Here is a 27,714-nt window from a genome sequence, read left to right as displayed (position 1 = left end):
CTCGTTTTGTTGGATTGTTTGTGATGGCTTCATCATCAACATCATCAAGTTTTACACCGGTACTGTTGCGTAGAGTCAGTAAGTCCGTCTATTTATCAAGAGAGAAGACTATTGTCCTGAATGTTCACGATGCTCTGGTTTCTCAGAATCCCACAAACACTGTTCGCAACATAGTCGAAAGTTGTGCCAACATGACTGGCATAGGAGAGTCAACTATATATAGGTTCCTATCAGAAAGAAAAAAACACGGTATAGCTAATCCAAACACAAGCGGATACTTAAAAAAGGGAGAAAGCCTATTGAAATTGATGAATTTGCCAAAAATGGTATTCGAAGGAAAATTCATGGATTTTTTTTCAAAAAAGGAATACCAAACCTAAACAAAATTTTACAAGAAGTTAGAGACGACCCGGATTTGCCTCATATCGGACGAACTAAACTGTGGCAAGTTTTAAAAGAATTAAATTTCCGGTGGGAGAAATCAGACCGAAAATCACTTTTGATTGACCGGCAGGAGATAATATGTTAGAGAAGAAATTATCTAAGATCCATACGAAAATTCCGGGCTAAGGGACGGCCAATCTTCTTCCAGGATGAAACGTGGATAAACTCAGGTCATACTCTAAAAAAAATTTGGTCAAATAAAAATATATTAAGCTCCAGGCAAGCCTTTATGGAAGGTTGGTCTACTGGTATCTCCCCACCTTCTGGTAAAGGCAGTAGATTAATAATTTCTCACATTGGCAGTAAAAAAGGATTTGTTAAGCATGCTTTGTTGGAATTTCACTCCAAAAGCACAGAAGACTATGACGAGGAGATGACAGCTGATGTTTTCGAAGAGTATTTTGAACAGAACAAAACTGGAATGATACAGTAAGACATGTAATAGAAGAACAAAAAATGTGGGATCTTGATAACATAATTGATGCGACCGTAGAGACACAACCGCTAATTATTAACCTTCAAGACGACTCGGATTCCGAAGTTGATCCTATTTATTTTGAATTTGAATAGTTTTCTAATCGTAATTATATAAGGTAAGTAGTAGTAGTTGTAATCATAAGGTATTAAAGGGGAAAGGCGCAAAATGTCGCCTGTCAAAATGTTCAATGTGTTTTAAATGTTGATGGATTCGACCGTTACTTGATGAAAATTAATTTTATGTAACAATAAAACACTGACAACTTTGTTTTCAAAATTTCCACAAAATTTATTTTAAATTCTCATCACTACAGCTGTTTCGGCTAATTGCCTTTCTCAAGTGATCTGTTTTTGGCATGCGTTTACATGCCAAAAACAGATCACTTGAGAAAGGCAATCAGCCGAAACAGCTGTAGTGATGAGAATTTAAAATAAATTTTGTGGAAGTTTTGAAAACAAAGTTTTCAGTGTTTTATTGTTACATGTTTTAAATGTATCCATTTTGTTTTTCAAATCCTGAGAAAACCTAAAAGCATTTTTAAAAAATTTAAAGGCAGAATGAAATATTTATTAGATTAAATAAAAAGTTTCTTTTGCATGCAATATATTCAATTAAAAATTATACTATATTGTCTCTTTTATTTTCACCCCTGTTACATAACATATTAAAATAAACATTGTAGAAGTTTTCAAGAAATTTCTGCCCTCAGTAATAATGTAATCTTTCATTCTGCGTTTAAATTTTTCAAAAATATTTATTAGTTTTCTCCGGATTCGAAAATAATGGATAAATTTAAAACACATTGGAAATTTTGCCAGGCGACATTTGGCGCCTTTTACCTTTATTAAATAAATGTATCTTTTACAAATGACAAGAAACTTTTTATTTTTGAATAAAATAAATAAGTTTTATTAAAAAATACAATTTACATAAGTACAATTTAAAAAATATATTTATTTAGTTCAAATAAATGTTTCAATCATATACTCTACGACACTGGTCGGTCATCTATAACCATTCAAAATATATTATAAATATATATAAACCTATTCAAATACCCTCGTAATAGTATTATAAGGTATTGTATTCCTTCAGATACAAGGTTGGTTAGTCGAAAACATCTTAAACCGTCAGTTTCAGGTTGGTTTTTACTGTTATATCGTATTACCTATCCTCTCTGTATTTCAGTTTTCTAATTAGGGTTAAACTTGTAGTGATTAGTTGTTGAGTTTCATTAAATATCTATAAATTTGACTTGTTTCCTCCTGACCATCATGTCCAATATTTCATTAATCCTCCAATATTTATTTTATTTTTGTTTCAGTAAATTAATGTAGTGCAACTATATATTAAATTTTTGCCTTTCCTCGACCAACTCAATTTCATAATGTAGTAGAAACCAAATGTATTGTTTTCATATCATTAAAGATTCAGGATCCATATACATGGTTTATTGAATATTAGTGTGGTTACATTTCCATACAATCAAAGTTAAAATTTAATATCTCTATTAAAAAGCTCACCATATTGGTACATGACAAAACACATAACGATTGGTATTCTGCAAAATGGGGCTTTGTAATTAATTATTTCGTGAAATTTAAATTCAATTGTTTAATTAAATAATATTGTTCGGTTGTCTTTTTAAGTAATGGCAAATTAAAATTTAACAGCAATCTATAACGTTTTCAGTACATTGATTGTTTGCTAAGTATTGCTGAATGTACAGGAATTTTAACTGTATAGACTAAATAACTTATATTTCGTGTTAATAAATCAACTTTCAAATATTTAAAATACTGGAAAAAATTGACACACACACACATCTTTTTTGATAAATTTTTATTATGGAAAAGATTCATGATTTACTCACAAGTGGCATGTTAAGGATTTAGGTTTCGTTTTGCTTTGTTTTCTACTAAGGATCACGAAGATTTTTTCATTTTTCTTGTGTTTAAGTTTTCCTCCTTTGCCAGTAGGTTTTCATTTTAATTTAATGTTCCTCTTTCCTATCCTGTGACCACTTGCTAGCGATACGGGGCTCTAGGATAGAGAGAGGGATAAGGTTCTTAGTAGATTTCACCTTATCTCTGAGACCTTGAGGATCTTGGAGGTCATTAGGAGAAATTTCCGCTTGCTGCAAATCTTTTTTAGCCTAGCTTGCACATTTTGATTAAGATGATCATCTGAAGACTAGAAAGTGAATGTATTGGGTAATTCTTTGAGAATTCATACGTTCTAGATGACCATAAAACATCGTTCTCCGTTTTCGCATGTCGGACCACAATGTATTTCAAGTGTTTATGATTATGTCTAGTATATTTACTAGTATAGTGGAGTTTTAAGTTTTAAGATACGCTTCTTTTAAACCTCTACTTTCAATCGCAGCATTCTCTGAACCATCAGATATAATAAACTCTCCAAGGTTTTTGACTGTTTGACTTTTTCTTAATGTATTTTCATATTAGAGAATGCATTCTTAATGTAATAAACTCAGTTTTATCTAATGCTATTTTCAGGTCAGTTTTTGCGGCAGTTGATTAAAGGCTGGACTGAACTTTAGCGCCATTGTCATTATTTGATTAACTAGCTAGGTCATCGGCAAAAGCTAAGCAGCAAAAACCTTTAGAACCTTTCTTTTGTGTCCAGTTAATATCTCCCTTGAGACTGATTTTCCGGACAACTTTATCTACTGCTGTTACTGTTGATATTCCCTTTTGATGGTTGCCATTAAAAAGATAATGCCTTAATGGCCTTTCCTTTGACCCACTCATTTTTAAATTCCTCAGACCCCTATTGGTCACCGCTGAGCTTGGTTATGGTTATGGTAGGTCGGGGTAGGACCCATTTATGAGCCCTTCGGACACTTAGACCTCCTAAGGCGGGACCATCGTATCACCCCTATCATACGGAATAGGCCCATAAGGACCTATTCGGCGTTTCTGGAACCAAGGCTATTCCGAGCTCCTATATCTGCAGTAATCAGTAGTAGCCTCAAGTCTGAGCCCTGCCTGGCATTCCGAACGTCTAATCCTTTAGTAACCTTATGGCCTCACAGAAATCCACAAGTCTCTTTAAACATAACTGCCTGATTTGGCTCGGTTTCACAAAGATCTAACCCACCGCTTAGCTTTTCTCCGTTAGCTCTTATCTTGTGTATCCCATGGCGTTTCTTAAAACGATTTAATCACCTATATTATGCATCAAAAACTCCTTATAAGCTCTATGCATGAAAATAATGCTTTGTGTTTAAGGCAATTATTGGATCTGATATGAGCGTAACCATGCTACAAACTTGGTTATCCATTCTACCAAAATCGTCTCAAAGGCAGACTCCCACTACTTCAGTGTCTCTTTGTCAACCATTTTCCATCCACTCCTGAATGTAGGTCTCTCCCAATTGCTTCCATCTTTCTCTATCTTGCGCCAATCTAATCCACTGTTTGCCTGCCACTGTTCTTATGTCATCTACCCATCTTTTTTGAGGTCTTCCCGTGCTTCTTGTTGTCCTTGGTCTCCATTCTAGAATTCTCCGTGTCCACCTGTTGTCATTATATCGGGCTACGTGACCTGCCCAGCGCCATTTCATTTTTGCAATTTCTTTCACAATATCCCTAATCTTCGTTCTACGTCTTATCTCGGTGTTTCTAATCTTGTCTCTTAGTGATATTCCAAGCATGATTCGTTCCATTGCTCTTTGCGTTGTTTCTAATTTTTTAGCAGATTTTTTGGTAAGGGCTACTGTCTCCAAGCCGTAAGTACAAACTGGTAGTATGCATGTGTTATACACCTTTTTCTTTAAGTTTACAGGAATGGAGGTGTTTTTTAAGATATATGCTAATTTGCCGAAAGCGCCCCATGCCAGTTGTGTTCTTCTTTTAATTTCAGCATCTTGATTTGGTTTTCCTAGTTTGATAACATGACCTAGATATACATAATGTTCAACATTTTCTATGGTATGATTTTGTATTGTTATATTTGTCTGGTCTCGGCTCAGTATTTTTGTTTTGTTGTAGTTAATTTTTAAGCCTACCGCTCCTGAAACTGCATTTAATTGTTGTAACATATCATTTAGTTCTTGGATATTATCGGCTATTAAAACTATGTCATCTGCGAATCGCAAGTGGTTTAAGTATGATCCGTCGACGTTGATACCCTTATTGTTCCATTCTAGTTTCTTAAAAATGTCTTCTAGAGCAAGGGTAAATAGATTGGGAGAGATGGTGTCTCCTTGTCTTACTCCCCGTTGTAGTCTTATGGGATTAGTTTTTGTGCTTTCGTCCAGCTTTATCTGCATGGTGGCATTTTCATATATGTTTTTAATTATGTTAGTGTATCTTGAATCTATACGTGCATTTTCTAGAGATTCAAGCACTGCCCATAATTCGATGGAATCGAATGCTTTATGGAAATCGACGAACGCCATATGAATTGGAACATTATACTCGGTGCATTTTTCTATCAGTGTTCTTACGGTGTGCAAGTGGTCTATGGTACTAAAATGTTTTCTGAATCCAGCCTGCTCGATAGGTTGATAGAAATCGAGCTTATGTGTTAGGCGCTTGGTTTTGATTTTAGTTAGTAATTTATACAGATGTGAGAGCAAGGATATTGGTCGGTAATTCTCGATGTTTGCTTTGTCTCCTTTCTTGAATAGTAAAATGACTTCGGAGTTGTACCATTCTTGAGGAATCTTTCCTTCATCAATTACTTTATTAAATAAAATATTTAATACCTGTTCTATTTTTCTTCCACCGATTTTTAACATTTCGACTGTAATTTTATCCTCTCCCGGACATTTATTCGTTTTTAGTTGATTTAGGGCCATTCTTATTTCATAGTCGGTTATGTCCGGTATTTCTTCTGAGCCGGTGTTAATTATTGTTCGTTCAGTACGTCGTTGTTGTGGTTGTGTATTTGCCGAGTATAATTTAGTGTAGAATTTTTCAATGGCCTCGCTTATTTCCTTTCTGTCTCGGACGGTGACGTTTTTCTCATTTTTTATTTCTATGATTTTCTTGTGCCGTTTGAGTTTTTTGCTTTGAGTACTTTCATATTGCAGTTATCTTGTATTATATTTTTTATTAGATTGTTAGTATAGTTTCTATGATCGTTCCTAATTTCTTTCTTCACGTTTTTGTTTAAACTTTTGAAGCTGTCCGAAGTTCGATCTGTTCTGTTTCGTCTTTCTTTTAGTAATTTAATTGTATTAGGTTGAAGTTTAGATGTTTTGGCTGTTTTCGTCTTTGAGCATATTTTCTTAACCGATGTTGTTACCGTTACTTTTATTTTATTGGCTAGTCCGTTTATATCCATTTGTCTCAGTGTCTCTACTGATTTTAGTCTTGTGCTTAGCTCTTTTTGGTATTCCGTTTGTTTTTGAAATAGGACATCGGTGGTTGGGTATCGTTCTCGTTTAATAAGTTTGTTTCGTTCTACTCTCGTCTGTATTTTAATATTCGCTCTAACCAATCTATGGTCACTTCCGGTATAGAATTTGTTTAGTACTGTCACGTCGGTGCATATGTTTTTGTTATTGGAGAGTATATAGTCTATTTCGTTCTTGGTTTTCTTGTCTGGGCTGATCCATGTCCATTTACGTTGTTTAGATTTTTTAAAGAAAGTGTTGAGACAAAATTAATTTTCGTTGTTTAAGAAGTTGTACAACATCTCACCCCTTTCGTTCCTGTTGTCCAGCCCAAAGCGACCGATATATTGTGTGTCGCCCTCTTCTTTTGTTCCAATTTTTGCATTAAAATCTCCTGTGATTATTACGAAGTGTGATTTTTCTTGGTTCCTTGCTGTTGTCAGATCCTCGTAAAATGATTCAGCTTCCTCGTCTGTTGAGTTTCCTCTCGGTGCAGTACTACTTAGTTCTACTTCAGTGTAGTATGCCAATATTTGCATCCTTGCCAAATACACCAAGTTTCGAACTTTATTTCAAGTATGGCCCTCCTATTACTAGAGTATTTAACTTATGCCGGATTCTCACGACTGGTATATTTGTCCAATATTTGTCAATTGCCTATACTTGTTATGTCATGTGAATGGTTTACTTGAGTAATTATTTGTCACTCGCGCGTGCTGGCCGTTTTCCCGTCGCCTGTCGGTAAAATCTCTACAAGTCAAAGGGATCGCCAGTGTCGCGTACACTTGACAAGTCTGTACTGGTCTATATTTGTGTTTGTATTCACACGACGCGTCCAAACATTGTTGTTTTAGATCGCTGCTACTATTCATTTCGTATTTAGAAGCCTGAATATTTAATAGTTTACTGGCATATTTGTTGTTGGGGCAGTTGTTAATCGTACACGCCGTGTGAACGGTTTAGTTGTAAAGGACAAAATTATATTGGCCGACTCGCCAAGTACACCAGTATTGGTGTATTTGTCAAATACGCCACTCGTGAGAATCCGGCTTTACCAGGTACGACAGTGCTTGAGTACTTGGTATATTATGTACAGTAGGCTTCTTTGCTTCTAGGCCTTCCATATTTATTTTGTTTTCATCGTGGATAGTAAAATCGGCACATTCGTACATTCGATTTTTATTTTATTTTTGATGCAAAGCCAGGCATCGCTATTAAAATTTCTATTTTTATCTTGTGGATACCAAGGTTGCCATATAATTGGCTCCTTTTTATAGAGATCGAAAAATTCAAAAACCGCTTCTTGACACTATTTTATTTAAAAAAAAAAACGCTAGAATTAACAACATTAAAAACAGACCAGGCTTGCGCCATGGAAGCCAAACACAGAGCACTGCCGAAATCGACAGTACACGAAAGTACGACAACTCCAACACGCAAATAATTAAAATCCCTTTGCCTCGCGACATTTTTTACGAGAACCGGCGGAATTTCGCATGTGACAAATAATTGTACAAGTAATGGTTGAGTGAACCACTCCCACATGGCAAATATAGGCAAGTGACAAATGTTTGCCAAGTACATAAGTAGTGGAAATCCGCCTTAAAATTTCAAGAAAAGGTTTTCATAGTTTTTTGTTTTCTTCGTGGCAGAAGAGCTTTCTCACATTTACGCAAATGAAAAAAGTTTGTCTTGTTGTTTTAAAATGTCTCGGATTGGTTATTCTTCTTCTTCTTCAAGTGCCATCTTCGTTCCGAAGGTTGGCGATCATCAGGGCTATACGTATTTTCGAAACTGCTGACCAAAACAATTCGTTGCTGCTACAGCTATACCATTCCCGTAGATTCTCTAGCCAGGAGTTTCGTCTTTTTTCTATGGACCTTTTTCCTGCTATTTTCCCTTGCATAATTATTCGAAGCAGTTCATATCTTTCGCCTCTTGTAATGTGTCCCAAGTATTGCAGTTTTCGTTTTTTGATCGTAAATATGACTTCCTTTTCTTTATTCATTCTTCTCAAGACCTCGACATTTGTGACTCTCTCGGTCCATAATATTCTCAGGATTCTGCGATACATCTACAGTTCAAATGCCTCTAATTTTTTGGTATCGATCTTTTTCAACGTCCATGACTCCATTCCGTAGAACAGCACAGAAAGTACGTAACATCTTATCAGGCGAAGTTTCATTTCAAGGCTCAAATCTCTTCCGCAGAACACTCTCTTCATTTTAGTGAATATGGATCTGGCTTTTTCTATTCTTATTTTGATTTCTGCTGAGCTATCGTTATCTTCATTTATAAAAGTGCCTAAATATTTGTATTTGCTAACTCGATCGATAATTTCATTGTGTAAATATAAATTTTGGACATTTTGTGTTGATTTCGATATTACCATAAATTTAGTTTTCTTTATGTTCAAAGATAGTCCATATTCTTCGCTGCAGTCTGCTATCTTATTTACCAATGTCTGTAGCTCTTCAAGTGTTTCTGCGATCAGAACGGTGTCGTCGGCAAATCTCAGATTGTTTAATCTAACACCATTTATTTTAATACCTACGGATTGCTCAGAGAGTGTTCTATTCATTACGTCTTCGGAATAGAGATTAAACAGGGTTGGTGACAGTATACACCCTTGTCTCACACCTCGCTTTATTTCAATTTCTTCAGTGGTATTATTCTCTACTCTCACTACTGCTTTCTGATTGTAGTACATATTTGCTATTAGTCGGATGTCTCGTTTATCTAAAATTCTTTTCTGTCAGGAGTCTGATTAGGTGATCATGCCGCACTTTATCAAAGGCCTTGTTGTAATCTATGAAACACATGAATACATCTTGATTTATGTCAAGACATCTTTGAGACATTCAAGCATTGTTCAGTGCAAACAACGCCTCTCTTGTTCCAAGTCCATTTCGGAATCCAAACTGGGTATTATTGATGTCCATTTCCAGTTTTCTGTGTACTCTAGAGTGTATAATTTTCAGAAATATTTTCAGTACATGGCTCATCAGACTGATTGTACGGTAATCACTGCATTGCTTGGCATTTATCTTTTTTGGTATAGTAACAAAGGTGGATAAAAGCCATTCTTGTGGTATTTTTACTGATGTATAAATGCTATTGAAAAGTTTAACTAAAATGTGAATCGAGTCTTTTTCTATTAGTTTAAGGATTTCCATTGGTATTTCATCTGGACCTGGGGCTTTACCATTTTTCATTCTTTTTAGTGCGTACATTACTTCTTCTTCCATTATTTCTGGACCTTCGTCTCCTTGTATGTTACTTAGCTCAGATTGTTGTCTATCATCTGCAAAGAGTTCTTCAATATAGTTTTTCCATGTCTTCAACTGTTCTTCTAGATCTGTTATTATGTTTCCGTTGACATTATACAGGGTATTTGGCTGCTTACGTTTTTGTGTACCTGCAAGTTCTTTCACTTTTTTATATACATTAAAAATATCATGTTTTGCCTGCAATTGCTCTATTTCTTCACATTTTCTTTTATAAAAATCTTCTTTTGCTATTCTGATTTCTATTTTGATTTCTTTCTGTATTTGTTTATACCTTTATTCGTTTTTTCCTTACATTATTCTCCGATTGTCCATGAGAAGAAAGATCTTATCAGTCATCCACCTTTGCTTTATTTTTGGTTTTTCTTTAGTCAGAATTTTCTTCACATGACATGTTATCGCCATTTTTACGTTTTGCCATTTTTTATCTATGTTGTTCGTTGGCTGAGATGTTTCTTTTTCATGAAGTATTTTGAAATTATTATTAATACATTTTTGCAGTTTCTCCTTTACCTCCAGGTTACATAAATGACTGACGTCTATCTGATTTGCTCTTCTTTTCTGCTCCAATCTTTTTAGTTTAATACTCATTTGCGCTATTAGAGGGTTATGGTCTGAAAAGACATCTGCGCCTGGGTAAGCTTTAACGGATTTTAAGGAGTTTCTGTATCGTTCGTTTATCAGTAAAAAATCAATCTGGTTTCGAATTATTCTTTCGCCATTGTCCTCGGGTGATTTTCACGTATAAAGTCTTCTCTTTGGTAAGTTGAAGAATGTATTAGATGCAATCATCTTATTCTCCTGGCAGAATTGAAGTAGTCTGTCACCTCGTTCATTTCTTTTACCGAGTCCCTATTCTCCTACATGTTTTCCACTTTTTCCTTTACCAATTTTTGAGTTAAAATCACCTAGAATTACGGTAATGTCTCGTGGTTTCGTCGATTTTAATACTTGATTGATTTCTTAGTCGAATTGTTCAATTTCGTCCTCGGATTTATCTGCAGTAGGTGCATAGATCTGTATGATATTTAGTTTACTTGTGTTTGTTTGTAATTGAAGAAATAAGAGCCGATCTGATACTGAAGTAAAATTAATGACCGACTGCATCATAGACTTAGATACGAAAACTGCTACGCCGTGTCTGTGTTGGGTACTACTGTTTCCGGAGTAATATACCATGCCATTTGTTGTCGAAAAACTGCCAGAATTTGGCCACCTTGCTTCACTAATGCCTAGAATGTCGACATTTAATCTTTGCATTTCTTGTATATTGGTTATTAACCTATACCTATACTGAAAGAATATAAGTTTAAGCGAAGCACCATTTTAAATTTTACTTATGAATTCTAAGATTTGAATAATCGTGAACACAATATTTTTTATTTTTTCGGAGATGGTAACAAAACGATAAAGAAATGTGCTGTAGCTCAAAATAAAATTCTTAAATAAATACCTTACAACAGACGAGCAATTCAACGAACTATGAACTATTGCTAATGCTAAGTCACAACAGAAGTACGTTAACATTCCCGTTCCTCCACTGCCAAACATTACAGTTATAATTTTATGACACAGCAGACAAACAAATTCGCCTAACAAATAGATACTGTAATTGTTTATCCGAAGTCACGTCATAACTGATCAAAAGTAGCCGGAATCACTGGTCAATCACGTATCGTCGAAAATAATGAAATCGATTATTATATATATATATATATATATATATATATATATATATATATATATATATATATATATATATATATATATATATATATATATATAAATATACAATAGCACTAAAGGCCTTAGAGGCCCATGGCTTAAAAAGTTTGTTTTTTCTTCATTTTCGCTTTCCTTTATGTACTGAGATCTTCTCTGGCTCGATATGTGATTTTTCTCCATTCCTTCTTGTTATTCATTTTTTTTTCTGGTCTTCTAGTCCAATTTCTTCCATATCTTTTTCTACCTCCTGATTCCATCTATTTTTTGGCCTTCCTTTTCTCTTTTTTAAAGTTATAGTGTAGTTTAGTACCCTTTTTGAAGTCCTCGTGTTCGGCATCCTCTCTAGGTGACCTCGCCATCTTAGTCTCTGTGCCTTTATGACTCCTATTATGTTAGGTTGATTATATAATTTCTTTAACTCATCATTTGATCTTCTTATCCATAAACCGTCCCTTATTATTCCTCCATATATCTTCCTCAGGATTTTCCTTTCCCATCTCTCCAGTAAATTTTGTTCATTTTTTGTCATTGTCCATGTCTCACTGCAGTACGTTACTATTGGTTGTGTAGTTGTTTTGTATAACTGTATTTTTGCCTTTCTTGATAAAAACTTGCTTTTCAACATTCCACTAAGAGCATGTACACTTCTATTGCCTGCCATTATTCTAGCTTGTATTTCTTCTTTAATGTTAGGTTTACGTGATATTATTGTACCTAGGTATGTAAATCTTTCTACCATTTCGAATTCATATGATAATCTTTCTTCTACTTCTACTTTAAACTTTTTTCCATCTCTGAACTGATCATCTGTCCACTGCATACATTTTGTTTTAGTTTCATTTATGTAAAGTCCCATTATCTTTGCTGCTTTTACTATTCTCTGTACTATCTCCTGTAGCTCTTTTTTTCCTCTTGCCAGCAACACTATATTATCTGCAAATGCCAAAACTTGGTGTCTTTTATGATATAGGAGTCCTTCTCTATTGATTTTCGCTTCTCGCATTATTTTTTCTAGGCATAAATTGAAGAGTAATGATGACAAAGGATCGCCCTGCCTTAATCCTTCGTTTACTATAAATTTTGACTCCGTTTTCTGTATTCTCTAAAGTAAGATGTATCATGTTAAGCAACTTTCTGCTAACTCCCAGTTCCTCAAGGGTCTCTTTTAATTCCTTCCTTTTTATTCTATCGTATGCTTGCTGGAAGTCGATGAATAGCGCTATCGTTGGTAAGGTGTGTTCATAGCTTTCTGCCTGTAATTCTCTGATTATGAATACTTGGTCCGTTGAACTTCTCCCTCGTCTAAATCCGCACTGATATTCGCCTATTATATTTTCAACTTCTTTTTCTAGCTTATCTTTTATGGATTTTGATAGGATTTTATATACGGTATTTAGTAACGCTACTCCTCTGTAATTACTGCATTCTGTTTTGTCTCCTTTTTTGTGTAATGGGCAAATAATGGCTTCCTTCCAATCTTCTGGTATTCCTTCTTTTATCCATATCTCATTTATGATCTTGTATATCCAATTATTTAGCAGTTTTCCACCATATTTCATCATCTCTGCTGTTATGTTATCGCTTCCAGGGGATTTGTTGTTTTTCAGATTTTTTATGATTTCCTCGATTATTAGCGGCGCTAATGTAAATATGTTCCTTATTGGCCATAATATTGACAATAATACATTAAATATAGTTTATAAAATATGTTTGCACTCACAGAAAAAATGGATTATGCAGACTTTATATCATCAACATCATCATTCTCAGCGTATTCTACTGATTGTGAAGCATCTCTTATATAATCATTTTTTATTTCTGCCTACGATTCTCTAGTACTCGCTTCTCTGAGCAATGTTGTATCTTCTTTTTTCTTTGTGTCAGAAAAAAAGTTTGGGTGTCGGCGTCGTGTTGGTTTCTTAATTCCTCTTTATCATAGTGTAATTCTAGTGGACTATCTATTATCAGTTTTTCTCGCTAACTGTCACGCCTACTGCCATTTTGGAGATTTGATTCTGTGGATTATGTAGGCGACCTAGGTTTTCTGTCTGATCCATTCTATTCTTTTGCGATCTTTCTTTGCTAGTTTTAACATGCGTCGCTCCATTAGCCTATAAGTGACTTGAAGTTTCGCTATTATTTCCTTCTTTAGTGTCCAAGTTTAGCAGACGTATGTCATGATTGGTAGTGCACACTCAGTGAATGTTTTTTTATTTCAGTGAAGCGGCATTCAGGATTTAAATATTTCAGATTTTATACAAAAAGATGCCCAAGCCAGTTTAATTCTACTGGAATTTATTTCTGGTAGTATGGAGCCAGATTTTTTTATTTTTTTTCCTAGGTATAATCGTCTACTGTCTTAAATGCAATGTTGGTTACTATTACATCTTGGACATCTACTGTTCTGTAGAATCAGAACCTTACTGGGTTTCTTCTATTTGTTCCACCAACGCTTCCAAATCTTTTTTAGTCGAAATATTTTCTAGAGCATCTTCTGGCCGAGATGAAGTTTTCAAACTAATTTTGGCAGGAACCCCAAACATAGCCCCGTAAAGACTGCACTTGATATCAGAATGGTAAGCTCGGTTTTTGACGAATTGTACAAATCGAAGACCCTCTGATCACTTCTTTGTTTGGTTGCTTTCCAACTATAAACTCACCACATTTTCGATGTCTTGATTCGCACGTTCAACAGATCCTTGTGACTGACTCTGTCTTGGCTTCCGTGTACTATCTCCAAATCTTTCCGCATGGAGCACAGTTCTTTTATAATTCTGTTGGAGAATTCTCGTCCATCGTCGCTTTGTAGAATGCTAAGAGCTCAAAAAGGACAAAATATCTCAAGAAAACTGATACAACTTCTCCTACACGTTTAGTTTTTAACGGTCGTAATTGTACAAATTTTGTTAAGTAATCTTGATGGACAAAAATGCTTAGGCTTGCATATCTATCAAATCTGTTTGACATCTACTATTCATTTTTTTGACAGTATAGGTTTCACTACTAAACTTTTTTTGGGAACTTAAGATTTTTTCTGGCAAGTTTCACACAGATCCAAATACATAGTTATGATTTCTACAGTTATGTTCTTGTACTTACGTTGCAATCTTTTCAACTTTCTTGTTCTACCTCCATGCCCAATAGATTTATGTGCTCCGTCAATCATCCCGTCCTGTCATCAATTTAAAGAGTTTTTCCAAATGAACATAAAATTCTGTTCATCTTTACTTAAGGGGCAAATCGGTTTTGCAGTCTTTCCAACTTTTATGACATCATACTTTTTCAACGGCTTGTAATGATCTGGTATTTTACTAGTAGTTTTAGATTTACTTAGATGTACATTGTTTATTAAACTTTTGTATTATTAAATTAAATTACTTTTGTATTAAAACGCTCTTCCATTGTTAAATAAAAAATAATCAGTTCTAGGATAATGTAAGGTACAGTTTTGTATGTAGGTAGGTTAACACAAAACGTTATGTCGGTAAAAAAAATCACTTCAAAGATAAGGGTAACATTAATGTTAATTAAAAAACACGAACACATGTCAAATCAGCATAGAAGTACTTTTGATGTCTCGATAAATACTGCAGACTGCTGCAGACTAAAGACTGATTACGCACGAGGTAAACAAAGGCATTGCGCTTGCGTGTTGATCGTCATAATTTAAATTTCTTATTTGCCCAAGATCATCTGGGAAATGTATACATTTCCTTCACATAAAAGTAGTTCATCAATGTGGTTCATCAATGGTGAACCGCAACACATCTACCAAACTGTCAATGACTAGGATGATATATATAAGAAAAAGTAGTCCAAAGTTTTTTGACTAGTTTGGAAAAAATATATGTAAATACTTTTTTCTTTTTGGGTGTGGTAGTCAATAAAAACAGAGCTTTGCTAAGGCGTACTATTTATTCTGAATCCAAGCTTTCGGTGGTTTTTTGCCACCTTTATCAAGGTCTACAAAGAAAATTACTATGATGTAACAATTTGAATGGTACCAAAAAAAGGCTATAAAAAACTATAAAAAACTTACCCGAATGTAAGATTCGTGGCATAAACAACAACGTTAAATAACATGATAATACTGAAGTTGCAACTAAACTTAAAAAAGGTACTGTTAAAAGAACACTTTAAAAATTACTAAATACGTTAAAAGTAAAAAACAAAATGAAGGACGACATGTTAAAACAGTCGTCGCTGCAGGTTTGATTTCAGTCACATTTCACGAGCAGAAAGAGAAAGTGGGTGGACAATTATTTTTTAAATAGTTAGGAGAAAATACAAAAAACAACTTTGAAAATAACGTCTCACAAAATACTGTTTATGAATTTTGAGTACTACCAACTGTATTACCAACTTAAAGATAAGCGGGAAATTAAAAATGTTATTTATAACATAAGCAAACGAAAGAAAATAGTATTTAGTAAATAGGTTTAGAAAAAATAATAACTCAAACAAAACAAAAAAATAAATTAGTAACTGAAGTTTGATCACAAGTATTCAATTAATACTGAAATTAAAAAAAAAAAGAAAAGAAACAAAGAAAACTCTGAGATGCAAAATAGCTCAGTCAAAAGTCAATATAAAATTGTAAATTTTGCTAAGATTCTGGATCTCAGATCTCTTATTAAGATTGTTATTATCACTCTTGCTGATATGTACCATCTCTAAGAAAGTTCTCTTAAATTTATTTTTTTCTCTGGCTAATATTTTTACATTGTTGAAATCTATCTTATGGTCTACAACATCTGTAGTCTCTAGAGTGGTTAGGGGTTGTTTTATTTTGCTATACAGCTGACGTATGGTTTTGATGTTCTTGTTAGCTATTTTGATATTCTTAAAGTCTTTAAAAATCTTAGTGAGTTCAACGGTTAGTTTTGGAATATATGGAAGGGCATAAAAATACACACTTGTTGGAGCAGAATTATTTTGTGCTGAGGGCACTGATTGTGACATAGTAAGTCTGTTGTTTCTATTAACAAAGTGAACATTAAAAATTAATTTATTAATCAGTCTTAGAGGATATGAATTTTCAACAAAAATATTACGTGAGAGGTTGAGATCATGTTGGAGATAATAATATATATATATATATATATATATATATATATATATATATATATACATACATATATATATATACATACATATATATATATATATATATATATATATATATATATATATATATATATATATATATATATATATACCAAATACACATACTGCTAAAATGCTACTGAATTATTCTTGTATATAACTATGCAAATTTTGATTTGAATATTTAATATAAACCATTTTTCATTAAAAATATTATGTAGATATTTCGTAAAAATTGAATACCGAATACAAACAACAATATTTTTAAACATTAACATACCAACACCAGTTTTATCTCAAATAAATGCATTTTTAATATTTTTTCAATGCGCCTATATCACATTGATCTGTTTAAACAAATTTTGTTTGTTTTCTTTGAATATAAACACAATTTGTAACCTCCACAAATAATAAAAAATGAGGGCGGGCAACAATACAACGTTATCTGTGTTATGATATCATTATTATGCAAAACCCAATATTTTATATTATTTGTCAACAATACGGTGGCTTGGTATTCAACGGGGAAATATGGCGTTGCATTAATTCGAACTGGATTAATAAATATATTTATATATGGCTAACAAGCAATATCTCTATTACTGTACATTTTGTTATTAAACATAATCGAACGGGATTATGGGCAATAATGTATTACTCATCAGCTATAACTCCGAGAGTTCCAAAGTAAACAACAATGGAAAAAACTAGTTTATAAACAAAATGAAACAAAGAACGATTGAAAATAGGGCGAGCGCATTGCGAACATTTTGCGAAGAATTTGTCGATTTCACAACCTTCTTAACCGATCTCTTTACTATAATAAAACCAAATTATTGAAAGATTTATTTAGTTATCATCACGGATCCGTTCAAAGTGTCTAGGTAGTGGGGTTTAGAAACCTCACCAAAGGAGCAGTCGATAAATTTAGTGTGACCGATACTACAACATAAAAAATAAGAAAACTAAAAGAAAACTGAGCACCAGGAAGGGGAAGATATTCATAATATTTCCCTGAAAGAACAGTCAACCAAAATATTAGTGCAATTATTCTACATCTGCTTCAATAGCAACCAGAAAACAGGAATGGTCATTCTTGACTTGCGACGCACATTTATGCAACAGAACATTTTAGGTTTCAGCTGACCAAAAGATGTCCAGCGTGCAAGAATTTCAGGAAAAAATATCTTAGGGAATCATTTTATCGCCTATTCCATATAATATATTTGTTTCAGATTTGCCCACAGATACAAAAGCAAATACAGCCTTCTAAGCGGATGATACGGCAATTTACAGCGTAGAAAAAAAAAAGACAGAAGAAGAGTCAAGAGATAAGAAGACCACTTAGGAAAAAATCGGAATTATACAGGGAAATGGAAATTAAAAATCAACATGGAGAAGACTCGATTTATCATGGAGAAGACTCAATTTAAAACCCACCAATAGTAAAACTAACGATGGAAGGAAACAGAATCCAACCAGAAGAAGTCGCCTTTTAATATAACATATAACTTTTAACGGGTTTTTACCCAGATATTTAGTGGCTCAAAACATGTACACCTAGACATTGATGATGGAATATGGATTCCGAAAACGTTTTGTCTTCGTGACATAGCCCGTTTGGGTTTTTTAATTTACGAGTATATGCCTTTTATAAAGGATGTTAACAAAAACTTTTTATGATACATGGTATACAGCTAGCTACAGGAACTTAGTTTCCTTGTGGATTATAAATAAAAGGTTTAGAAATTCTATCACCTTAACAAAAACATATCCAGGCGCAGATGTCTTATCAAATCATAGTCTATTGGTTGCCAATATCAGCATACGACTCAAAATAATTCCTAAGAAAATTAGGCCCAAGATAGATATAATACTACTACTACTGCTAAAAGAAAATGACATCCAGAAAAAAGTAAAAACAGAGATTAATAAGAATTGTGCGAAAATAGTTAAAGATACTACAGCTGAAGAATGGATGACAGATAAAATATTGCAGATGATGCAACAGCGAAGAAAATTAAAAGGTAGAAATGACAACGAACACAAAAGGTTTCATAAGACTATACCAAGGAGAAAAAAGGAGCAAAAGAAGCATGGCTGACGAAGAAATGTACGGAAATTGAAACATTACAATGCAAACATGACGATTTCCATATGCACAACAAAATTAAAGAGGTACAGAATACCAGAAATATACATACCCTTGAATATATAAATACCATTGAAAATAAATTACAAAGATGGAAAGAATATATGCAAGATTTATTCGAAGATGCAGCACGAAGTCCAAATTAAATAAACAATCTCTACGGCCCAGAAATAATAAACAAAGAAGTAACTATGGCCATTAACCAGATTAAAGATGAGAAATCACCAGAACCTGATGAGATGCATGGGGAGATTTTAACGCTATTAGAGGCACACCAAATCCCAGCTCTTACAAAGCTATTCAACAACATCTACGAGACTGGTTACTTACCAAAAGACTGGCTACTATCAACATTCATTCCACTTTCTAAAAGAGCCAACGCTAGAAAATGTGAAGAACATAGATTAATTAGTTTGATGAGCCATGTATCTAAAGTACTCCTTATTATCATTCACTCTCGCATATACACCAAATTTGAAGAACACCTGATTGTTCAATTTGGATTCAAAGCAGAACTCGGAACAAGGGAAGCACTTTTTAGTTTTCAAGTTCTAATAAAGAGAGCCAGAGATGTCAACTGCGATGTAAATGCACGTTTCATTGATTTCGAGAAGGCATTTGATTAAGTCCCACATGAGAAACTAATCGATATCCTAAAAACATCAGGACTCGATGGTAAGGATATAGCACTGATCTCAGACTGATATCTCCAACAAAAAGCGCAACAGTGCGATTATAAAAGAACTGTCTAAGATCTTCATAGTCACAAAACGAGTTAAACAGGGTTGCATATTGTCACCGGCATTATTTAACATATACTCTAAAAACATAGAGGCCTTGGACGAATCAGAAGATGGGATTGCTGTAAATGGCCAACTTATAAACAATATTAGATATGCAGATGATACCGTGTTGCTGGCAGATAGTGCGCAGTGGCTCCACAGAATGGTGGTAGAGATATGTAACAAATACGGCCTAAAACTAAATTGCAAGAAGACAAAAATAATGATCATTAGCAAGTACATCAACATAAATGCTCAAATTACAATAGGCGATACATTATTAGAAAGAGTGGAAAAAATAAGCTATTTGAGCTGCAATATTAAGGATACTTGGGATCACAGCTACGAAATAAAAACTCGTATTAATAAAAAGCCATCAGCTGTTTTATCAGCCTTAGGAAGATTCACTGCAACTTATCAACATGAATTATATGCAACAAGAAGATGCAATAAAACGATTGGAGGCATTTGAAATGTGGTGTTACTGATGTATGTTGTGTCTCATATATACACCACACAAGTTACATAATTATTCTCCAGAGGCTAAGAAAAGAGAAAGAAATTAATAACATCGTAAAAAACAGAAAATTGGCTTACTTCGGCCACATCAATATTAAATACTGACTTCTACAGTTGATTCTACAAGGCAAGATTGAGAGTAAAAGGGGCCCCAGTACGTAGACGTATATCTTGACTGACCAATCTTAGGAAGTGGGCTGGTCTAACGTCAACTGATCCATTTCGAGCTGCTGTGAATAGAAGAAGATGGGTCAATGTGGTCGCCAACATAGAAGATAGGTACATTTAGAAGAAGAATGACAGTAAACCAGAAGATATCAGACATTAATTTTTACTTCTGTCAATTCATTAATGTCAGTGTCCCGATTTATGTTTGGGCAAGTTTTTAAAATATTCTACAATAACTTTGTGTTCCTAAACTTGTACATTTTATAATCTTGATAAAGGATTATAAAATATATAATTATATATAATTCCCTATATATTAAGGGTTTCCTGCCGAAACGTTGATTTCATGGATAATAAAATCTAGTTCCAAATTTAATATAAATTATATATAAATTGACTATAATAAATAATAAGACAATAATAAGTGGGTAAAAAGTAAAAAATAAGATTGAAATGGAAAAACCATATAGACAGAATGACAGCATAGATTATTAAAAAACACCTCCCAAGTAGAAGACGATCAGTGGCACGATCACGAAAGCTCTGGAATTATAACATTGGAATCATATTCAACAACAGGTGGCTATATGACTATATAAATGATGAAAAAAAGAGTTTAAGTGGGCACTTTGTGTTCCATAATGTCAAAAATTTATAACATTAACTGGTATAACCGTTTTTTTTATATATTGTGTAATACTTGTCTGTATAAAATATCCATTTTCGTATTAATAATCCTAATTAAAAAATAATTTGTAAAATTAAACACATTGTTTACTTAACATACTTAAACGATGTTAAGATCAGTAATTAACCAGACAATTTGTTCTTTTCAGGCAGTCGGCTAAAATGAAGTTGAGTAAAGTGGGAAACCAAACAAACTCGCAAGATCCTCAAGCGGTAAATTCTCGAGTGTTCGTTGGCAATCTAAATACCTTCCAATGTTCAAAAACGGATGTTGAAAGGATGTTCCAACGATACGGACGACTAGCCGGTAAGTGGTTATTAACGTTGCATTTTTGGATGGTTATCGAGCCACAAATTTACAGTAAATTAAAAGATGTTTGTATAGTAATCGAGCTTTTAAGGTAAAAAATATAAGATAATTAGGACATTAGAAAACAAAATAAAAAGTATATTAAAAACAAAATAATTAATGGGAAAGTAGCGATTTTAGTCTTAAGCCGCCTACTTGCTAGTAACGCTTCTTGTAATCTATAAGATGTAATTTATTACTTGAATTGTCCGTAACCATGACAGTCACTTCCGGAATCCATTTTGAACAACTCATTCCTAAAATACATCTGCATTTATGTTTTTATTAGTCATCAGTACGTTTTGAGATAAAAGTTATAACTATACTTTCAACGATTATACCAATAATAAAATTATCTTTTTTATTTACTCTATATTCCATTTAATTTCCAATCATAATCCTGTTGATATAGAAGTACGCGCAAGAGAGAAACTAATAAAGAAACGAAAACCTCAAAACAAACTAGACCTCCAATTATTGAAAAACTACACCATACAAGAACAGACAGTACACAAATATTTAAACAAAAATTTAGGAAATATTGACCACTATAGAATTACCGTGTCCGATGAAGTAAAAGTTCTGTGAAAAATTATTAACGAGCAAAGGAACAACGTAATAGAAAAACACCTAAAGGCAATATCCAGAAATAACAAATAGTAATGGATGACAGAAGAAATTTTACAATTAATGGAGAAACGAATAAAATTCAAAGAAAAAGATAACGATGATGAAAAGTAGGATGAAGAATATAAAAAACTAAATAAAATATTAAAAAAAAATAATCGAGGCAAAAGAGAAATGACTGGAACCAAAATGCGTCAAAATAAGGAAACTGCAACAAAGGCATATTTTTTTAATTTACATAAAAAGGTTAGGCAGTTCTCATCGACTGCCGAGAAAACAACCTTACACACCATACTAAACACAGATGGAAAACTGATAGAATCGACTGAAGATAAACTCAAAGAATGGGAAAACTATATCAAAATACTTTTTAATGGCATACGAGAAGAACCAATAATATTGGAGAATAACAAAGAAGAAATATTTGCTCCTTTATTCAATTGCATTTATGATACAGGAACAATACCCCAGACTGGATGTTTTATGTAAAACTTGTGAGGTCGCTTGTTAATATTTAATTTAAAATACCGAAAATTGCAATATATTTAAATATTTTTAAATATGTAAAGTAAAAGATTATAATTCAAATAACAATTGGCAGATATGTATAATAACTTCTTAGTCGAATGTGGACTGGATTGTCGTGACAGAAACTAATTGCGATAGAATAAAATTAAGAATAACAATGTCATGAATGTGTTTATAATAATTACGTGTTGTGAATGTGAAGTAATTTTTGGAATTTTAAATATAGGAAGAGGTTTCATATTTAACAAAGATGACAGACTGATAAATTTTATCAACATTATATATCATCATTGATGATACAACCTCATTAAGTTTCTCCCTGATGAAGGACATAACCAATGTCCGAAAGCTTGGATTAAAGATTTATAAGAGTACACGTTTCATTTTTTATTACTGCAAACCCAATATTTCACGTTTACTTCCTTACGTTGTCAGCAAATACTTCTGGTTCATTGTATATATATATATATATATATATATATATATATATATACATAGAGAAAAGGAGTACGACCGTCAATCCAAAATAAACTAAGGTACACTCGAAGAGTGGTGGGTTTTTCGGTCAAAGTGGAGAAATAAAAGACAAAGAAGGTGGCTACTTCATCTATTTATTGAAGACGTTTCGCTTTCTGCTCAGAAAGCATCATCAGTTCATCTAAAAAGAACAATATGAAACCAAACATCCATAGAGAAGTTACAACAAAAGTGTGTTACCTTACAAAGACATGTAGCAGTCAATGATGTTAAAAATATGAAAAAACTTACGAAACTGGACATTCAGAGTTAACGTTGTATAAAATAATTAATTGAAACTAGGTATAGTTTGCAATTTAACAAAATTAGCACAGCAAGAGAACATGTGATAAACATACATGTATAAAAAAGTTATTATAAAAACTTAAGTAAAAAACATTAAGGTTTATTTTAAAGTGTAAAGAACTAAAAAGATCATACGAATGCACTTCCAACAAATTTATTTAATAAATTAGATTTTAATTTTAACTTTAGGTAACATTATAAGTTATTTAAGATTAATAGTAATAAGATAAAATGAAGTAACCAGTCTTTAGCTTACTGAGTCTCGCCGATAAATGAATTTACAGGTTTAACACCCACGCAAACACGTGAAGAGAAGTGACCTTGAGGTCAGAGTGACAAAAACAGCAAGGCAACCTACCAACCTCTATATAATAAGGCGGTATATTCAAAAAATGTGATAAATTTGGTTGACAGCTTGTCGTTAAAAAACCAAACAATGAAAGGGAAAGGTGGTTAAAGTCACCACTCACCCCAACAGTGATTGATCTGTCAACAAAGAACAAAGCATGCGAAGTCAATCCAAAATATCATATATTATAATATTATGACGTCACTAGTTAGCCAGCTAACAGGTGAAGATTAATACAACTTCCACAGTCCAAAGGTTCAAACATTAAGTAATTGTTCTTTTTGATGAACTTGTTTGATAAAATTTAAACTGAAATTGATTCATAGAATCTTTTTCATTCCGGTCCTAAATGTTCACATAAGTCATAATAGGCTCTACCAAGGTTCGATAGAATGTCAATTTCGGTTATTGTTCAATACCTCTAGACCATAGTAGAGAGTTTAGAATGTTTATGGCTTTTTTTCACGGCTGCATTCAGTTTTCGATGTCTCTTTTGATAGTGCCTTCTTTAAATATTATAGATCCGAGATATTTATATTCATTGTATGTTTTTGTGTTTCTAATTTCTAACTCTGGATCTTCTTCATCATCTCCTATTTTAAGATACTCTGCCCTTGACATATTCATACTAAGGCCCTATTTTTCATATTAGTTCTTTAGTTTTCTAAACATGTAGTCTATGTCTTCGTCATCATTCGCTACGACTGCCTAATCATCTGCGAAAAATATTCACTGCTTATTGATCTTGACAGTGGTTGCTCCTAAATCATAGGTTATCAGGTTATCATCGGCCTTATTATTTTTATGTATTCTAAAGACGAAACTAAAGATTTATTTTTGGGTTAAGCTTTTATTTTTTCCCACACAGTTATCTATGGAAGACTGCAATTCCCAAGCGCAATTGCAGTCTTCTGTGTGATTTTTGGAGATGCGGCTTCCAAGTCAGCTTCTGGTCAAATATTATACCTAGATACTTGGCTTAACATACAGATTAATTACAAGACAATTAGAAACGAAACACAAGCACTTGTAAGAAAAATAAAAAATGATCACTGGGAACGTCTTTCGAAATAAATTGAACATGATTTTTACGGTCTGCAAAAGGAAATATGACGCTTCATAAGAGGTCAAAGAACGGAGTTAAAGGAACTAATAGAACCAAAACACATACAAAAGGATACGTGGATTGACTACCTAAAAAAGCTGTATACAGAGGAAGAACCGGAAACACCAGAAATTACCACAAATGAAGAACTTAATATAAATGTACAAAAAGTTCGGAAAATACTTAAAAACCTGAAGAATAGAAAAACAGCAGGTAAAGACTCGATACCAAACGAGTTACTGAAATATTGTGGATCAGCAATGACAGAAGAATTAACAGCATTAATTAATAAAATTATAAAACACAATAAAATACGGGAAGAATGGAGAACGAGCAAACTAATTCTACTATTCACAAAAGGAGATAAAAAACAGCCAGAAAACTAGAAAGGTATTAACTTGTTATATACTACGCTGACTTAAATTTTACAAGTGCTAATAAATCAGAGGATAAGTTTAGCAGGTGAACAACAGGGTTTTCGTAGTGGAATATCGTGTACAGATGCAATATTCGTTATAAAGCAAATTACTGAGAAATCACTAGAGTATAATAGACCAGCATTTTTGTGTCTGATTGACCTTAAGAAAGCGTTTGACAGAGTAAGACTCAAAGATATAATCCATCTTTTGTATAATAGAGATGTTTCCCTAAATGTTATAAAAACTGTCGATAACATCTACTAAAACAACAAAATGGAAGTCAAAATAGATGGACAACTTACAGAAACTATAGAAATAGGCAGCGAAATAAGACAAGGGGATTCATTGAGCCATATGCTCTTCAATTTAATCATGGATGAAATCATCAAAACCGTTAACAAAGGAAGAGGATACAGAATGGGAAACAAAAAAATAAAAATACTCTGTTACGCAGACGACGCGATATTAATAGCCCAAGATGAAGATAGTCTGCAAAGACTGGTCCACAGTTTTAACATAAGAGCAAAGGAATTTAATATGACTATCTCATCTCAGAAAACTAAAACAATAGTAGTCAGCAAAGAACCAACCAGATGTAAAATAGAAATTGATGGCATCAGTATTGAACAAGTAATAAAAATAAAATACCTGCGAATTACACTGTCTAGCTATAAAGACCTGGACAAAGAAGTGACAGATCAAGTACAAACAGCAAATAGACTCGCAGGATGCCTTAATTAATAACACTATATGGCGAAACAGACACATTGACATCGAGATGATATCAAGAATTTATAAAGCCAGTGTAAGACCAATAATGACATACGCCTAAGAAACAAGACCAGACATAGCAACAACGCAAAGTCTACTGGAAACTGCAGAGATAAGAGTAGTAAGAAGAATTACAGGAAATGCGCTGAGAGATCGAAAGACATTAGCAGAAAATGTTACGTACAGTGTATAAATGAATGGACACAAAATAGAATGGAATAACCACATAAGCAGAATGGAGGAGACTCGTATCCTCAAAATATCAAGAGATAAGTCACCAATCGGCAGAAGAAGTATCGGAAGACCGCGCAAAAGATAGAGTGACAACCTTTCATAGAGGTATTAATCCGCCAATCATTCAATCTTCGCTTATCCACTGCTGGACATAGATCTCCCTCATAATTTACCATCTATTTCGATCTTGTGCCTATTGCATCTTTCCTATCAGCCTCTCTTGGCTAACTCTTGTCTCTTCCGACCCCGAATGGCGATTAGGTTTCCGAAGGCAAACGGGTCACTATAATTACCTTCTACTACAACTGAAGAAGCATAATTGCTTATAAAGAGGAAGTAGAAAAAGAACATACAGACGTAATTTCGCTTTTTTTTTCGTCAGTTGCTGTCCAATTTAGGTTTGTTACTACTATATCTTCATATTTTATTATTTTGATGTAGCACTTAGAAGTGTCGTTGCTCTCCAGTTGTTTAAATATATTTTTTCAATAAAATTAATTGGCGTTTTTGTTCCTTATTTCGTTATTATTTCTTAATAAGTTTTATACTTTATCTAATACTAATTTTTAGTATTCAGTTTGCTGTATTTGATTCATTTTATGCATTTTTTCACACTACACACAATTCCTGTTCTAATTCTATTTATTGATATATTTTATGATAAACCTAATACGCTGCTACCCACATAACCGATACTCTTCTTCTAAAAGTGTACCGTTTTCATTTCAGTACATTCTGCCAGACCATTTCGTTTTATTCTTGATACGCTTTCCTTATTTCGCCCTAATTAACTCGAAAATCTGATTAAGTTTTCGTCAGCATAGGGTAATTGTGAAATTTTCAGTCAGTTTAAAGATGAAATGAGAAGACAGACAGACATCTAAGAGTTTTAAAATAATTGAGTGTTACACAAAGTACAATTAAATATCTTGTACAGCAGTTAAGGGCTAAATTATCTGCTTTACTGAAATTCTTTAAAGAAGTTGTTATATCAGTAAATTTACGTTACTTGAACATTTGACATGCTAAAATAGATTTAAAATTTCTAACCTTTATATTGTACATGCTGTCAAAAGAGTTTTAAGACGCGCTAATATCTTCGTAGCTAGTCAATACCGAGAAAAGTTCAGAAACAGGTCGGTTTTTATTTTTAAATTACTGTCGAACACTTTATTGTCCCCACCAATTATTAAATAATGAAATTAATGTTCTAATATAAAAATAGCACTAAATACCTCTATAAATAAGGTAAAAGAAATAATAAGTTAGACTTACTCACAATCAATTTAATTTAACTAATCGGACGACCGGTTTCGCTTTCTATAATATGCAAAGCATCTTCAGGTCACGATACAAAGTTAAAACTGACCTGAAGATGCTTTGCATATTATAGAAAGCGAAACCGGTCGTCCGATTAGTTAAATTAAATTGATTGTGAGTAAGTCTAACTTATTATTTCTTTTACCTTTTGAAATGGACTCACACAAGCAACACATTCATTACCTCTATAAATCTTATGTTTTGCACACCACTAAGTTGTTCCCCAAGATTATAATGGCACGAATTAAAATTATGAAAAGGAAATCAATAGAGATTAATAACAAATGTAGTTTTACAATAAATGTAGATATTACGAAATATTCATTCGAGCAAATCTGCTCAATGGCGTAACCAAACCATCACAAGAGCTAACAAAACAAAGACGTATGTCCACTTAAAACAAAGGCGAATAAGGTTTTCAGAGTGAAATGGGCTATGCAGCAGATAGGCAGAGACATCTACAAGAAAAGGAAT

At 33.2% G+C, this 27,714-nt stretch overlaps 1 protein-coding gene across 1 annotated transcript in view; it reads left to right on the top strand.

The window, feature by feature from the left end:
* LOC140450374 (uncharacterized) overlaps positions 1-27,714 on the top strand; it is a 1,628,978-nt gene that overhangs the window by 640,747 nt on the left and 960,517 nt on the right. The window contains exon 3 of the mRNA XM_072543970.1: positions 20,866-21,023. Coding sequence (XP_072400071.1) covers positions 20,866-21,023 — 158 coding nt within the window. The remainder of the gene's footprint in view (positions 1-20,865; positions 21,024-27,714) is intronic.

The sequence above is a fragment of the Diabrotica undecimpunctata genome, chromosome 9 (assembly GCF_040954645.1).
Source record: "Diabrotica undecimpunctata isolate CICGRU chromosome 9, icDiaUnde3, whole genome shotgun sequence".
NCBI lineage: Eukaryota > Metazoa > Arthropoda > Insecta > Coleoptera > Chrysomelidae > Diabrotica > Diabrotica undecimpunctata.
Note: the sequence above shows the minus strand (reverse complement) of the source record. Positions and strands in the feature narration are given on the sequence as shown.